The 17,332-nt window shown below is 40.8% G+C and overlaps 1 protein-coding gene across 1 annotated transcript in view; it reads right to left on the reverse strand.

The window, feature by feature from the left end:
* Positions 1-1,795: 1,795 nt before the first annotated feature.
* DHCR24 (24-dehydrocholesterol reductase) overlaps positions 1,796-17,332 on the reverse strand; it is a 17,591-nt gene continuing 2,054 nt past the window's right edge. The window contains exons 2-9 of the mRNA XM_015426241.1: positions 16,748-16,903; positions 11,505-11,610; positions 11,147-11,265; positions 10,730-10,993; positions 9,004-9,147; positions 6,442-6,639; positions 2,460-2,638; positions 1,796-2,031 (exon numbers count right to left, since the gene is read on the reverse strand). Of these exons, the coding sequence (XP_015281727.1) occupies positions 1,878-2,031; positions 2,460-2,638; positions 6,442-6,639; positions 9,004-9,147; positions 10,730-10,993; positions 11,147-11,265; positions 11,505-11,610; positions 16,748-16,903 (1,320 nt within the window). The 3' untranslated portion in view covers positions 1,796-1,877. The remainder of the gene's footprint in view (positions 2,032-2,459; positions 2,639-6,441; positions 6,640-9,003; positions 9,148-10,729; positions 10,994-11,146; positions 11,266-11,504; positions 11,611-16,747; positions 16,904-17,332) is intronic.

Consider the following 17,332-nt stretch of genomic DNA (forward strand, 5'->3'; position numbering starts at 1 on the left):
TTACTGGAAGGAGAACCCTATAGCAAATAATTTGAGATTGGAAATTATTACGATTCATTCAGGGTTTATGTACTGTCTTGATGCCATTATAATTAACCTGCTGCAGTTCCAGGACCTTCTGCAGGGATTTGGTTTTGTTTTTTAAGACCTGATCTGTAAGCGCAATTGCTACACCAAACTGTCTGAATAGTCAATGCGCTATTGAGGCTTCCCAGGGCTGTTGACCCTTTAGAATTTTACTTCTGTCTTCTAGTTGTCTCCAAAGGGGAGGAATATCATGGCATTTCTGAATCAACTGTAAATAATCAGCTCTTCCTCAAAGAAGGGTGAGCTTATGTAGAGTTTCACACTTTTCAGGGAGAAAAAGCCACTGTTGTTTTTCTTAAGCTGTTGATTATTTCATGATCATGCTATTATGACTGAAACCATTTTTAAGAGTTATGAGCAAGGATTGCTACAAAATAAAAAGCAGTGCCCAACCCTCTCCCCAACTGACAGACATTTACACATTAGTGCCCATGCACCACAGAGCTGGCCAGCTGGAAGAGAACAATTAAGCTGGCTGAAAACAAAGGAACTGAAAAATAAAAAGGCAGGGAAAAGTGGGACCTTTGGTGAAGGGCCTGTATTTCCAAGTAGCAGTCTTACTCCACGTTCTGTGGGAATGGGGAACACAGCACTTAGTATTATACTGTGCATCCCCTCCCCAGTTCTATTTCGTTTGCTGCCAAATAGGCATCCTTCAGCAGTGCAAAAAAGATCATAATGTGGAACAACCCTGAGTGATAGCAGCAAAATCTTTCAGTAGTAAAGGCAGGCAACGGATACTACCTGATTACTGCATATCAACTACTACACAATTCCAACACCACCACATTTTCTTCACATTACTTAAAAGGCATAAAACAGGAAGAACAGAAACAAACAAAACATTTTGCTGTTCAGTTACAAATTAATCTTCTCTGTACTCTTAAAAGTGAAACCAGTCCTGTACTTCCAACAAGCATGTTAGAAACCCGGTAATCTGGCTTTGGAACTCAAGGTATGAATCACCCAAGAATGTTTCATGTGACAAAAAGCATCAACACTAAAAAGCAGCACAGAACAAAAAATAAACCCCTAATACAGCAGCCTGTCCTGAGAGGCAGCAGACATCCTGCATGGAACTAAGCAAACATACTTTAAAAGCAGTGGTTTAATATTGGGGGGGGGGAGAGAATTAGTCTCCCCCCCCCTCGAAGTATGCAAGCAACGTTTTCCCCTGACTGCATGGACACCCTGATGGAACAAGAACTGAGGTCAGAAACAACTCACACTGGCTCAAACTAACCCCAAGCCCCTACTTCCAAGGTGTTCACACAGAAAAGCTTATTAATTGCAAATCTAATACATGCTTGCTTTTGAGTATCTGAACAGAAATCTTGACCAGGATAAGCTACCTCAGTCAAGCAGCTTCTGAAAGGCAATCTCAGTTCGGCACTTAACCTCAGATAAAAAGTAGTCTTCTAGATGTCAAAGCGCCCATAAAACTCCACCAGCATTTTCTAGTCATCAGAAATGATACTACAGTTCTACGTTATGTTCTACTTCAAGATGCTGATTTTCCATTTGCCTCCTATAGTGTATATAACCAAATGGAAGTATGGATAGACTGTAGCTATGACTAAACCTTACAGTTTATAACTCAGATACCTTAACATTATTAAAATATAATGCAGACACTGTACGATAAAATATCTCCAGGAAGGCAGGAGTATGTATTTTCTAATCTCACACCTGTATGAGTCTTTGGGACAGCAACAAAAATATTTTGTATGGGAAGAGCTGTTAGTTATTGTGAAATCTGATTTCCCTGATTGCTTGTTGAGGTTAGAGGTTTAGTGTCTTGCAGCTTTGGAGATTTTATCATACACTTCTGGGAAAGCATCACTGCACTGAAGTTCCTTCCTCAGCTTGTGGTATAAGGAACCGTCAAACATTTCCCAGAATTCCTCACGGGTCATATAGCAATCTGCATATAACATCTGAAAACTGAAGCAAACAAATAGAGTTATTGCATTTGAAGACAACATCAAATTATTGACCACTTCTAAGATCAGGCTGCTTTGCCAGCGTAACTGCCACTTGTTCTGATACTATACCGGCAGAGGAACCTTTCAGCCCAATCTTATGTATTCCAGTATCAAACTAATAAACCAATTATATACTGGGTTTTTTCACAAAACACTTCAGTCTTTGTCAGTAACAGACCAAAAAAGAATGAAGCATGGAAGTTGTTTATAAAAACAATACTTTAGTTACCTATACCTAGAATAAAATTTTAAATTGACAAACATAAAATATCAAGTTAAAATTCTTACAGCCGCTACATCATGTGGTCAAGCTAAAGGTTAATTACTAGTTTCTTCTCCTAATAACTTTAAGACAGAATCCCCTTCTCAAGACTTAAAAATTCTTACCCATGTATACTCCTTACAAATTTCTCCATTTGTCTGGTAGAAGCCCTGGCTTCAAAATGTTTTGTTTGGGGCTCGCCATAGGATCCAACATTTACATACAGTTCAGTTTCATCTCCTTTTGGGTGAACCATGCCAGGGTTATTAGGCAATATGAAGGGACATAGCCACAGGGGATAAACCTACAAGAAATTTGAGAAAAAGTCACCCTATTATCACCATCGTCATTCTGTTATCACCACTACTACTTATTCACTAACAGCTAGTAGTAGACGTACAGACAGCCATGATAATAGGCTTAGGCATGTGGTCCATATTGTCATACGTACATAATTTCATATCCAAGCAAAGTAATAAAGTTTTGTTCATCAGTCCTCCATATCCTACATTGGGCTAGATAAATACTGTCAAAGTTCAGACAAAGGGGAGGTTAATAGTTCAAATTTGATTTAGTTAGGATTTTTTGCTTCTCAGAAACCCCCCATAGAAATTAATTTGGGGAAAGGAACTTCAGCAAGTTTGCTTGTCATAAAGACATTGAAGCCAATATATTTATCACCCCAGTACCCTCTCTCTTCCCAAGCTTATTTGCATCATCACAACTTCCAGTTAACCAACAAGGAACTGCTGCTACTCCAAATTTTTCAGTTTAAACTCTAAAAATTTGCAATGCTCTATATAGAGCATGATCTGACTCAGTATGTTCCTCTGAACAAAATTTAAAAAGTGCCCTATGTCCCAACAGCAACAAACACTTGAACCAAAATATTTTATTAGGGGGGAAACGCCCAAGTGTGTTTTAATTGCTATGTTGAGACAATCTGAAAACTTAAAGTTATTCGAATAATCCTGGTTAAAAAATTGAAAGTCTATGTAATATACATAACTTTTCTATCATTTAATAAAAAAACTGGAAGGCAACAAATCGTTGACACACGAATTTTACCACACCTAAAGAATTGTGCGTCATACTGCTGTTTACATGGTTGTCCACTTATATATTTCAATAGAATTTAAATGCCTTCCATAGAAGTGACTGAAGCACTTCATTTTCATGGTCATTCTCTCTAGCATCACTTTAGTGCTTCTTAGTTTCATATCAGATTGGTGACTACAACATTCTCTGGTACAATGTGAGAGGAGACATTAAAAAATTAGCTTTGGTCTTGATTTGACTGGTGCAACTGATTAGATGAATTCATAATTTGTTTTTTATTTGGATTATTGTATGTATTTATACTTTTATTTTCCACACCTTGCAAATAAATAAACACACATGTATTCACACAATTCCTAGGAGTAATCACCTGAAAAACATTACAACTTTACAACTGTCAAGGTTACCTAATACTGTATTGTAATGGCATCTACTTGTTTTATGAATGAATGCATGTGGAAAACTTTTCTACTCCACATCTTTGCTGATACTTCCAAAGCTCATCTAACAATCAACTAGATCACACTTCAAACTAAGCTACTCACAAATTCAGTACTACAGTACTGAAAGGATCAAGTGTTCTGCACCACTGACATTATGGAGAAGTTTTTCTAAAGTACCATGAAATTACTACCTTGCTCATTTAGTAAACAAGAAGACAAGCCCATATTTGGAGAAGCTCCAGGTAACAGGCAATGATCGTTATGCATAATAAAATACTGGACACTATCTTTACAGATGCACCAATCTGGTTAGCATTTCATTTGTGAGTACTATACATTTCTTAAGAGTATTGCTGTAACTTGCTCACTCGGGGAGACTCCTTGTGCTTCTTCCTCAACTTGTAGCCCTATTCACATACAACCAACATGTACGTGTGTACACCTGCTTGTAAGAGAGCCAATGTGGGTTCACCTTCTGAATGAAACCAGGGACCAATACCTGGATAAATGTGCAGTTTCAATCACATGCTCAGCTGTACATGTGTTGAATGTAACATGAGAATTATTCAACCTATAAAGAAAAATCGAGTGTATGCTATATGCAGACTGTATGTGCATTAACTGTAACACATGAACAGGGGTTGTTTACCTCTCTTGCTGCCAATGTTCCCATTTCACTCTCTGTGTGTTATGCAGAGCTTTATGGATGACACTTCCATACTAGACCCGTTTCAGTCCGTCTTCCAGCCAGGCCATGGGACGGAGATGGCACTGATCGCCCTCACAGATGACCTCCGGAGGCATCTGGATCGAGGCGGTATGGCGGTGCTGTTGGACCTGTTGGCGGCGTTTGACGTGGTCGACCATCAGTTACTGATCCACCACCTCGCCGACACTGGGATTCAGGGGCCTGCCTTGCAATGGCTTGTCTCCTTCCTCCAAGGTCGGGGACAGAGGGTGGCGTTAGGGGAACAGACAGCCCAGAGCTACCCGCTGGTCTGCGGGGTCCCTCAAGGGGTGGTGTTGTCCCCAATGTTATTTAACATCTACACGCGCCCCCTTCCTTAGATTGCCCGGAGGCATAGGCTTGGGTGTCACCAATACGCGGATGTCACCCAGCTATATCAGTTGCTGGGCGGTCAGTCTGACTACCCCAGGTGACCTGGACTGGACGCTTCAAGACGTGGCGGGCTGACTTCGGCTGAGCCGACTGAAATTGAATCCAATGAAGATGGAGGTCTTGTGCCTGAGTCGGAACAGGTCAGGGGTAGGGATCCCACTACCGACCGGTGGGGTGCCATTGGTGCCAGCGCTGAGGGTTAGGAGCTTGGGAGTGCTCCTGGATGCCACCTTAACAATGGAGGCCCAGGTAGCAGCCACTGCCAAGGCAGCCTTTTACCACCTACGGCTGATTAAGCAGTTGTTTCCCTTCCTCGAACGCAATGATCTGGCAATGGTGATTCATGCCATGGTCACCTTGAGATTAGACTACTGCAATGCTCTCTACATGGGGCTGCCCTTGTCTCAAATCGGGAAGCTGTAGCTAGTGCTAAATGCAGCAGCCAGGCTGCTGATGGGTCTCTCTATACGAGATCACATCCAGCCTGTGCTGAAGGCATTGCACTGGCTGCCAATAGCATACAGGATTCGTTTCAAGGTGCTGGTTTTGACCTTTAAAGCCCTATATGGCTGGGGGCCTGTCTACGTGAGGGACTGCCTTTCCCCGTATGTTTCCCAGAGAGCACTGAGGTCAGGGTCACAAAATCGTCTGACTCTCCCTGGTCCGAAAGACGTCAGATTGGTGACCACTAGAGCCAGGGCTTTCTCAGTGGCGGTTCCACTCTGGTGGAATGAGCTCCCCGAAGACATTAGGGCCCTGCGGGACCTTTCACAGTTCCGCAGGGCCTGTAAAACGGAGCTCTTCCACCAGGCTTTCGATTAGGAGCCACCACTGCTAAATGAGTCATCAGAACTGAACATGCTATGGCCCTTATGACACAACACTGGATATTGTCTTCAGACCACTTTATAGGTTGCAACACTGGTTATTGCCTTCTCTTATTGTAAGACATCATAGGAACCGCCATCTGTATGCACAGGCACTTTATGTAATTGTTGCTTATGTGAATTTTATTGCACCTTATTGTTTTATTGTACTTTAATCTGTCTATACGCCGCCTTGAGCCAGTTCGCCCAGCAAGGTGGAATATAAATTGAAAGTAATAAATAATAAATAAATGACGCAGCCAGTACTGCTGTTTATCTCAGCCAAACAAGAGACTCTGCATGTGTATGCTCTTTGAAGCCTGAAGTAAAGGAACACATGCAGCCACTGCAGAACTCTATTCCATTTCTTTGATTAGAAACAGCAGCAGCAGTACACAGAAACAGGAACAGTTAAGATGCAAAGGACCTGAGATACACCCTCCATTAGTATACACTACATTCCAATTTAAAATTAAGGTTAGCCAACAAACACTTAACAGCCATGTCAATGGCTTGTTGCTTCCTAGATGGTAGGTACTTCCATCCCTTCTCAGTCTTGTGGCTGGCAGAACACTCTGTTTAACAGGTGCTTAGGCTCAGATTTAGGATATATGCTTACTTTGATGTCACTGTGGTAAGTTTCAATACATTTTTCAAGACTTTTTATGGGGATCATCATGTCTTGAACCACATGATGCTGTTCATAAAGCTTTCGAATTGCTTCTCCTTGAGTCAGTTTTAAGAGAGAGATTTTAGGAGGTACCATCCAGCCAAATAAGTAGCGAAAAACAGGATTATTTCCAAAAGGAAGGATTTCCTATAAAAAGAAAAACGAACTAGTGAGTAAACCGTGCATTATATAACTAGGACTTCAAAAATCAGTGAACTGCACTCTGCCTTTTAAAAAAGATCCTTCTCCACTAATATTAATGTTATGCAGTTCATTGAAATATAGTAAGTTGAAGTTACAGTAAATGGGGGCTTGGCTAATGTGCAACAATTACATGTGCTCCAGGCATTCTGCTTCCTCTAAGGTCCACTGTGCACTTGCTAGCAGAACTCTTGCCTACTAGGCTGATATTAGGCCTAGTGATCTCCCCAGTTGGCTCACAGTAATCCTCCCAGATGGTTCATAGAGATGGAAAGCAGCTTCCATTTTCCAGGGGAACTTCCCAGAACACCTTATCAACAGACCAATAAATAAAACTTGTAGTGGCATTCTGGGAAAGTGGGGGGGCAATCACCTTTGGGGCCAGTCAAGGAAGGATGAGCTGGCAGCAGGTGGCTCAGGCATGCTAGCTTTCCGCACGCCAGCTGCACCCACACTAGTCTGCTTGCATTCTACCCAGACCAGCAGAGGTGGGCCCAGGCAAGGGGTAGGCACTGCACCAGCAGCACCTGCCTGCCTTCTCAGCTCCAAGCCAGCCTGGCAGCAGTCTTCACTGGTCACCTTCTGCGCCAGGCAGCTGGGCTTAGGCGAGGAAGCCTCTGACCCATCTTCATTTTTTCTGGTGGTGATAAAGGCAAAATAACCTGCCCTGGGATGCTGATGGACATAAAGCCCCCTCCTTTACAACAACACCTCTTTTGCCACATCCTCCGTGCTCTCATCTGAGTACCCAGGCAGCTATATGGAGATGAGCAAGCTGGCTGTATAAAAACAGAGAACAAACCTCACCACCAGCAATGCAGCCCCACCCCCACAAGAGGATGCTGGGCACAGTGTTATGTGTGTGTGGGGGGTTGCTCTCCTTTCTCCCCAGCCAACTTGCTCTCCCTCCAGCCTCTTGGACCATCTCACTCACTGCCTCATGCTGAACACAGAGTGAAAAGGCAAGGAGGGAAGTAAAGTTTATGCAGACTTCCTGCTATAGGAGCCTGCTCAGATTTCTGCTGGTTGGCTCAGAGTGGGATCCTGCAGTCAGAGATCCTGCAAACTGGCTTGGAGAAAACTGTCCTGTCTTTTATAGGGCTTAACACGTTTTATTTGCGACACATAGCAGATAATGTGATTTAACTCCATATGCCATGAAAAACATCACCAATTTCCACATATTAGACCTCAAATAAAAGGACAGGATGTTTCTCTCCAGGCCAGTTGTCAACTGAAACCGCAATAGGGAGCCAGCATGCCTTTCATTTCTCTTGTTGGCTTTAAGATTAGCAGTGTTGACTTGAAGCCTCCCTTTGTAACACTCTTGCTGAGTGAAGCCTCAGCACCATGATGACTATTTATAAAGGTTACTGAGGTGCAGGGGTCCTGTGTTTGAAGCTGGGTCAAAATATGCAGCGGAATGAGGTGTCACAGGGGCACAGTCATGTAACAAACTGACAGCAAGGTAATTAAATAAATAACAAGAGTTGTGTATTTAATATTAACACCTATATCGTTTGCCAAAAAGACAAATAAGTGGGTTCTAGATCAAACTCTCCCTAGAAGCTAAAACAACCAAACTGGGGCTGTCATACATTATGAGAAGACAAGAGTCACTAGAAAAGACAATAATGCTAGGAAAAATTGAATGCGGCAGGCAAAGAAGACGATGCAACATGAGATGGACTGACCCAGTCAAGGAAGTCACAGCCCTCAGTTTGCAAAACTTGAGCAAGACTGTTACCAACAGGACATTTGGGAGAATGTTAATTCATAGGGTCATCGTAAGTGACTGGATGGCACTTAACCCCCCCCCAATCTTTAATAATATTGTATGCATGAGGTTAGTGCGGCAGCATGCTGTAGTCATGTGGCTCTTTTGGTTGATGGGAAATGAGAACATGGCTACCCATAAGACACAGAGTGAGTGTCACTGCCATTCGTTCTTGCCCATGGGCTGGCAGTAGGTGTAATGAGATTTGTCACCAATTGCTGGCCATTATGCTACACTTCAAGAATATTGAAGAATGCTGTATATGCATAAAGTATTTTAGGACTGGCTGTATTGTTCAAGTGAGCAAAAGGCATCGTTTAAGAAGAAATTTATTTAGCTGTGATTTCTGGGAAAATTACATTTATTTTGAGAAAATCACTGTGCTTTCTCACAGTGCCATAACTAGAAGGAGGGATAAAACTGAGATGTCATCAAGTTAAAAAAAGAAAGAGAGAGAACACAGAAGATGTCTGAGTTAGGTTGCCAGTGCTACATAAGCACACAATAATAAATCTATACAAAGGGGACCCTACCTGGAGTACCCAGAAAATGCTCCGTGTATGCCTGTGATAGTAATGTCTTGTTGGAATATACTCTACTCCTGTCTCGTTAGCCTTCAGATACTTCTCCACGTGTTTATAGAACCATGGCTTATAATAGTTCCCAATGCTGTTGACCTTAACGCAAAGAACAGGAATACAGTGAGAGAACCATTCTGATTTTGCTTCATGATGTACAATGTAATATAGTTCCATAATGCTTCTGATTACCAATATCAGTGATGGACAGATTCCGTTAACCACAAATAGTACTGTGGCCATTAATTATTCCTCCGTGAATGCACCCCACCATATAAGCAGTGATAACCAAGGATGACAATACTCACTCTCCTCCTCCTCTCTCCCATCTTATCAAAGTGATCACATTTTTATGAATACATCAAATCTAAAAGATTACACTACAGATTTAAACTAGATCCTCTTCCAATTATGTTTAAATCATATAATGGTGGAAAGGTGTGCAAATGGGTGAAGACAGTGCCACAGGACTCTTAACAAATTTCTGAAAAACTATCTTGCCCACACAATCTGCATGTTTCAGCCACAGATTTAAGTTAGAAGAAGAAGAGATTGGATTTGTACCCCGCCCTTCACTTGGAGTCTCAGAGCGGCTTACAAACTCCTTTCCCTTCCCCTCCCCACAACAGATACCCTGTGAGGTGGGTGGGGCTGAGAGAACTCTGACACAAACTGCTCTTTTCCAAGGACAGCTGTGCCAGAGCTTGTGACTGACCCAAGGTCACATCAGCAGGTGCAAGTGGAGGAGTGGGGAATCAAACCCGGTTCTCCCAAATTAGAGTCCGCACACTTAATCACTACAACAAACTGCCTTCTTTGCTGGAAACATTTATGTCCCACCTTTCCCCACGACTCAAGGCAGTTTACAATACACAATTAAAACCATAAAACTCCAAATTCCACAGACCCTAATAAAATGCAAACTTACTATTAAAAGCCTTATAGCACCCCCTAAAAGTTTCCAAGGACAGCCTGTTCTACAGAGTAAAAGCTACCACAGAGAAAGGATAGGCCTCTGCTGATGCCCAACTATGAGACAAATTTAAAACTAGCTTCACAGTCATTCACCACTGCAAACATTTCTGGGAACTACAGTATTGTTCTTTATGAAGGCTAGGACTAGGGGTTATGTCTGGAAGTTTTGAAGCCATGGGAAAAACCCAGAAATGCTGGGAAAAAAATTAAATATATGCAGTGTATTTTCTATCAAATTGAAACTTATTTTGCTAATTTAACAACATAAAATGCAGCATTTAGAACTCATCATACAGAATTGTATTTTTATTTATGGGATTAGAAGTATAAATGCTTTCGTTTTCTACAAGCAAATTGCAAATATATAAAGCGAGAAAGCTGCATTCTACACTAATCACATTTTAAAAGGGGGAAAACATTTCACAGTCCTTTTTCAGTGCTCCCCAAAATTTCCACGACAAAAGTTTTTCAAAAAAAGCTCTCAGACATGTTGAGTAAAACTTTGCCTTAAAACAGGCATTTCACACATTTCAAAGGAAAAAAAAAACCTTTTCATAGGAGCCCCCCCCCCCAGTGCTTCCCCAAAATTCCCAATCTTTCCTTTTAGACAAAAAGACTCCCCATGCAGTTTTCCTCCCCCCCCCAAGGCCTCCACATCTCTAGCTGTCCACCTTGTTTCATCTTAACATAAGGATAATAACATTACCTTGCTCTGATCAGCTTCATCAGTCAGAATTCCTGACATTATGACAGCTTCTTCCAATGAGTACACCAACCCCTCCACAAAGTGGTTTTCTTTCTTTTCTGATTCTTCAGTAAATCTTTTGCATATTGCCTTCAGTCCTCTCACAGGTTCACAATGCAATTTTATGTATTTTTTTACTGGGACAATGTTTATTTCAGCTGCAACGAGGAAGCCCAGGGTACCACAAGACCAAGGCACTGCGTAAAATAGATCTGAGTTCTCCTCCTGCAAAATACAAAACAAATTGCAGCTTCAGTAAGTCCCGTTAATACAGCATAATTAGGGATGCAAATTATTACATGTTTAAACGATAATTTGTGAAATTTACATCCCTGGGCATAAAATCGTAAATTATAGCACAACAACAGAATGTCTTACTGGTGTACATCTCACGAGGCTTCCATCAGCAAGTACGATTTCATAGGCTTTGCAGGTGTGCTGAAACAGTCCATAGACATGTGAAGATGTCTCTATGCCAGTTCCCATGACCAAGCCACCTGAGCAAAAGATGATGTGCAGGAATCAGCTGAAGTGTACTTGGCTTTGAGCAGAAAGCTATTTAGAAACTTACTGTTAAACCCCTCTAACTAGAATAAGCAATGTAAGACCTAAAGCATCACAGAAGAGAGTCAACAGAATTTTGTTTTATTAGCTGCATATTTTACTCTGGTATAAAACTGTGGAACTGTATTAAGTTACTTTATGAGCAGCAGTCATGCTTTGTAAGTCCTCTCACCTACGGTAAGATCATCGAGCTCTGGTACCACAGGAATAGTCCAGCCCAAGGGGTTGAGATATGCTGTTAACTGACCCATTGTAACCAAGGGTTCCACACGGACAACCTAAGACAGAATACATTTGACAAGCCACAGTTTGAATACTGTCAGTCAATACAAATAAGCATTTGAGTTCTGCAACCATTCCATTATGTGCAATGCACACTGAAAACTACCCTAATTTTTTTTAAACAAGAAAAAGCCAAATATAAATATTGAGTAGATTAGTATTCTTGAAAAAATTGGTTATAATTGAGGAAAATAGACAACACAAAACTATCAAATGCCCAGCTAAATGAATGTATTTCATATGGAGCAGCACAAGTTTTGACAGCAGATACACCAAGTAAAGCTGCTGATCATGCTTTGAAACAGAGGCAGACATGTTCCTCTATGTCTTGTCTATCATATATACATTAATCTGAAGGTATAGTGGTACACATTATGATTCTGTTCTGAACCTTGGACTAATGCTCTGCCTTCCTCCACAAAAAACTCTTTCTGAAAAACACTGTAATTTAAGGAATTCCTATCACACCCACTGTATAGCCATTTTTTGTTATAATTCCTCCATACTCTTGGCTGATACAGTTATGTGGCACTTCCCTGCCACATCCCCATTTCTGCAAACAGGGAAGGTAACTTTTGCTTCCTTTACATCCATCTTCTTTTAATTAGCTTTTATTTATTTAATTTGATTTTTAGACCACCTTCCCCATGAATAGGCTCAGGGCGGTGAACAACATTTTAAATTACATACCAATTAATTAAAAACAATTAAACAGTTAAAATCAGATTACAATAGTTTAGATCAAAATTTCCAGAGGTGGCTAACATACATTAATTTGTATATCCTTATCCCATAGGGGAAGGAAAAGAAAGGAGGAGGAGCCAGCCAGATGAAAAACCATTGCTGTCCTCAACCACAGGAACATCTGTCTTGCACGCCCTGACAAACTGAACTAAGTTTCACAAGGTGCAGGCCTCACTTGGCAGAGTTCTATGAGGCTGGTGCCAGGCTTCAGGACAGCCAGATAGTTTTTGGGCCAGGGATCACCAATAAGTTCTGATCCGCAGAACACAATGTTCTTTGGGGGACATACCAGGAGACATGGCCCTACAAGTACGCTGGTCTCAGACCGTTTAGGTCCTTGAAGGTTAATAGCTTCTACTTGACTTGAGGCAATTATTGTCAGTATGTACTGGCATGTCTATGTGTATGCCTGCAGGTCCACTGACATTGGCTCCTTGCACCCCTAAGACATATCTGTACTCAATCCCAGTGTACACTCATGTTGCAGTCTTTGAAAGAGTCACTACCTCCTCCTATACAAGGGTGCTCAAATTTTGATCTATATCAGAGCTTTGGGGCCTTTTTTTCTTGCACTTCCTGCTGATATCTGCCTGATACCTATTATTTTGGAATTTTAGATGCAAAGACATTTTATTCTCCTAGGCATTTGGCAATTTGCATGTGTATTTTGCTGGGGGCTGTTTTGGAATCTTATTTCCTTTAATCAAGAATGGAATAAAAAGCTGTTAGATTTTTAGGATCATAGTATTTTTGTTTCTACTGCTGTATTTTAATTGTTGTTCATAATTTTACAGATTGTTTAAAGAGCTCTGAATGATGAGTCAGTGTAGAAATATTTTAAACATTTAGTAAGCACTGGCTGCAAGACTTGTGGCTTCAACTGACTGAAGTATGATGCCCTAGGAACTGGTTCTGCTGCTGAGGTGTTATGCAATGTTTAAGAACAGGCCACAGTTTAAAATTAACAAATGGTACATAAACAGTAAATAAGGCTTGCCTGGACCTCGAAAGCCCAAGCTACCCCAATCTTGTCAGATCTCAGAAGCTCAGCAGGGTTGGCCCTGGCTAGTATTTGGATGGGAATACCAGGGTCATGATACATGGAGGCAGGCAACAGCAAACCACCTCTGAACATCTCTTGCCCTGAAAACCCTACGGGGTTGCCATAAGTCAGCTGTGACTTGATGGCAAAAAACACCACCACCATGCAAGACTTAGAACACATGGCATGGGTGGCCAGAAGGCGTACAGAAGAGGGAGGAAGGAGTGCTATCACTACAGTAGTCCATACAAAAAGGACCATCTGTAAATATGTATGGCCTGAAATAGTGCTTCTAACTTGTGCATTTTTAGAGCTTTTTTTAAAATGGGAGAGTAGTTAGCTACTCAGAAGGAAATGTGCATTGCTCAATGTGTAGACACTGTCAGTTACTTCAAGTTCTGATATTTTAAAAATTATATAATCTTTGTGGAGGCAAGTACCCTATTCCAGTGTGGTCATGGTTTTCTTTTATATTCTGCAATTTTAATTGTTAGGTGTCTAGAATTAAATTCCTGTCTTTAATCTCTTCCTCCTTTCCCTGTGCTCCACCCCTGCAGCTGAATCACAGTTACAGAGAAGGGGAGGCTGAATGCCAAAGTGGTCTGAATGCCAAAGTGAAAATAAAATACGGAGGCAAAGCCTGGTTCTAATTATATTGGGGAAAAGAGGAAGAGGAGAGAAGAAAGGCTGCACAACTATACTCTGAACAGACATTGATAATAGTTAGAGCACAAGGATAAATTTTCCTTGATAACATAAACAGATAGAAACTGAGGGGAACTTTTTAAATAAAAGATAGAAACATTTTACGCAAGTGTTGACATGGTTTTCCTGTCCCTCACTTCCCTGGCACTTTTTTTGGAATGGAGATGGAGAAGAATGAGAATTGCTCAAACTTTGTTACCGATTTTTATTTTTTAATGTGGGATTCTGTTATACCTAAATAGCTGTGCAAACCTTGTTTAGTTGGGTTTAAACCTGCTTTAAGAAACAGAGATTACAGGATCATTGCAAAGTATTTTCTAATTGTTCATGAGTTGTTAGGTGGGCTAGTATGCTAACGGGTAAAGACTTTAAAATTTTTTGACTGATGTTCCTTCAGTGATCCTTGTTTCCTGCCTTATGTTTTATCAGTTTTATATTTTGTTATGCTATTTTAATTGTTAGCTAGCTGCCTTGGTGACCCTCAGTAGAAGGACAGTGTGTGTGTGCGCGTGCATGCGTGCAGTAAAAAAACACTGTCGGCTAGACATTTTTGCAGACTTAGGCTAATTCCACACGTCATTTCTCCACAAATGGAGAGCAGGAAGTCCCTGCATTTAAAGGGAATGTTCATATGAAGTCATGCTCATTTTGAGCACTAGTCAGCGCTTTCCTCCAGATAAGAGAGATAAAAAATGACTCCCTTTGACCTGGTTCAAAGGGATAACCAAAGGGAAAGTACTTTAAAGGGTACTTTGCCAGTCCAGCCCACTATTACCCTTCCAGTACAGCTGGACAGGGAAAAGGATAGTGAAGGGAAAGAAGGGGTTTCTGTGCTGTGGCTTCTATAATCGCAAAGCAGCAAGCAAAGCAAGAATGGGTGTGTGCAAACAGGGAGTTTCATGGCCTTGTGTATATACAACCTTACTTGCTAGGCTAAATTAATGAGAAGTTGTTTAAAATGACAATATTTAACAGTAGTAACAGCGATGCAGTTAGATCAGCACAGTACCAAATAGTCATTGGTATAGTGGGTGAAAAGAGAATGCTGAAACAACGAATGAATGATCGTTCTAAAAGTTAATTTAAAGTGGTATGTTATATAATTCAGGTGCCAGATCTCATGGGATAAATACCGAACTCAATGATGAAAGAAATCACTTTCACAGCAAATTGATTTTTAAGTAATGTTCCAAGAAGTCGCAAGATTAATTACAAACTGTGCCAATGAAATAGAGGAAGGAAAGGAGATTTTTACAAATAATTGATACTTCATTTTTTCTGCAAAGCATATGGAGGTTCAGATGTGTGAACAGTACCAGGAATATCTGTATTGTTTGAGTATGTATGGTATGTTTAGAATGTCAGGCTAGAACTTGGTAGAACAGGTTCAAATAAACACTCTACCATGGAAGCATGTTGGGTGACCTTGGGCTAGTGACACACTCTCAGCCTGACCTCCCTCACAGGGCTGCTGTGAGGATATACTCAAGATAACAGAACTATGTAAGCCACTCTGGGTCCCCAGTGGAGGGAACGTCAGGGTATAAATGAAGTAAATAAATCACCAAGCTATACATAAGCTTCCAAATCAATATTTCTTATTAAAAAAGCAGATAGTTAAACATTGTGGAGAACATGCTTTTGGGCAAAGCCATGTTTGATGCTGCCTTAGTTATTTCAGCAAACTGTTAATACAGAAAGGCACTATGAAATTTGTACTTTTTGGCCAAGTTTTGGCTTCAACTCTTTATGATTTATTTATTTCATTAGACTCTTATACTGCCCTCCCCACAAGCAGGCTCAGGGCTCCCCACAAGCAGGCACAACCAATTCATATAAATACATATAAAATACATTTCAACAATCTAAAATATATAATATCATAAAACCCAACATCATGTGGTGCTGTGATACGATTTAGGTCCCCCAGTTTGCTTCAGCAATGGAGGGGAAGGGGAGAGCAGTTAGTGAACTGGCTAGTTCTTAAGACTGATGAAACCTGTTAAAAACCATTATAAACATCTATGCCTTGCAGGCCTTGTGGAATTGTAAGAGATCCTACAGGGCCCTGATGTTAATCAGCAAAAAGTTCCAAGTCAGAGACACTCCCAGTGTTAGGTTGCCATGTTTCCATTTTAAAGTTGAAAGGACATACTACAAAATAATCTAAGATAAAGGACATACTACAAAATAATCTAAGATATGTGTAATATAAAAAATGATTTTTAGATCAGACCGTTATTAAGTGTGGCATAACAATAATAATTATATTAGGATTTACATAAAACTTGCATAATGTCCAACAAACAGTGGGTTGCAAGTCACCATTAAGTATTATTTCCCTTGAGATCTAAAAACTAAAAAAGCCTGTGTTTAAAAAGAGCTGAACTGTGATTTATGGATCACGATATATCAAAAGGAATGTGAACAATTAACTATTGCTGCTTTAGAGGTCACGTGTCTAAGTTTAGAGTCTTTTAGTTATGATTGGCATATAGCCATCGGCTCAGGTATATTAGAGAATCATGGAAATCACACTGTATAGAAGACTGTGAGAACTGGCAGCTTTAATGCTATGTTCCAAAGACCTTAATCCCTTAAAACCAAAGTCCAATTTAAATGTAAAGATGTTACAGGCTTACCTGTCTTTCAGTATCGACCTCCAGAATATCCATCAAATTGATGAATATGTTCTTATGAGTCTTCTTGTACTTTCCAACACGAAGAGATACTGTATGCCAGCCAGGACGGCCAGTACACATGTATGTTTTTTGGCCTTCTTTTTTCCATTCTCGCACCTACAAGAGAAAAAAAGCTCAAGTTATTCCCATCACACACCAAAAAGGAATATCTACCTACAGACTCTTTCCCTGACTTAAAATTGTTGACAAATAAAACTGACACATTTTAAACACAACACAGCAAACCCCACAAGTGCTTCCTTATTCAAGGGCAGCTCTATAAGTTACCTTGACTATCCTTAAATAAAAAGTACTGGACGTCAGTTCTCTCTCACGTATACCAATGGTTCTTGTTATAATTTCCCAGTTTTGTACGATACCTAGAAATTACTTACTTTTAACAGATAAGTAACCTAGGTCCTGGTCACACGAGCTGGAAAATGCGGCGGGGGGGGGGAGAGTGTGGCCATTTGCCCCGGAGCAAAATAATGCGTGGCCGCCCGATTACACGTCCCGTCAAGGTCCCATGGTTAGGGGGTAAGGTGC

Source organism: Gekko japonicus, unplaced genomic scaffold (assembly GCF_001447785.1).
Source record: "Gekko japonicus isolate JY-2015 unplaced genomic scaffold, Gekko_japonicus_V1.1 scaffold399, whole genome shotgun sequence".
In the NCBI taxonomy this organism is placed as follows: Eukaryota; Metazoa; Chordata; class Lepidosauria; order Squamata; family Gekkonidae; genus Gekko; species Gekko japonicus.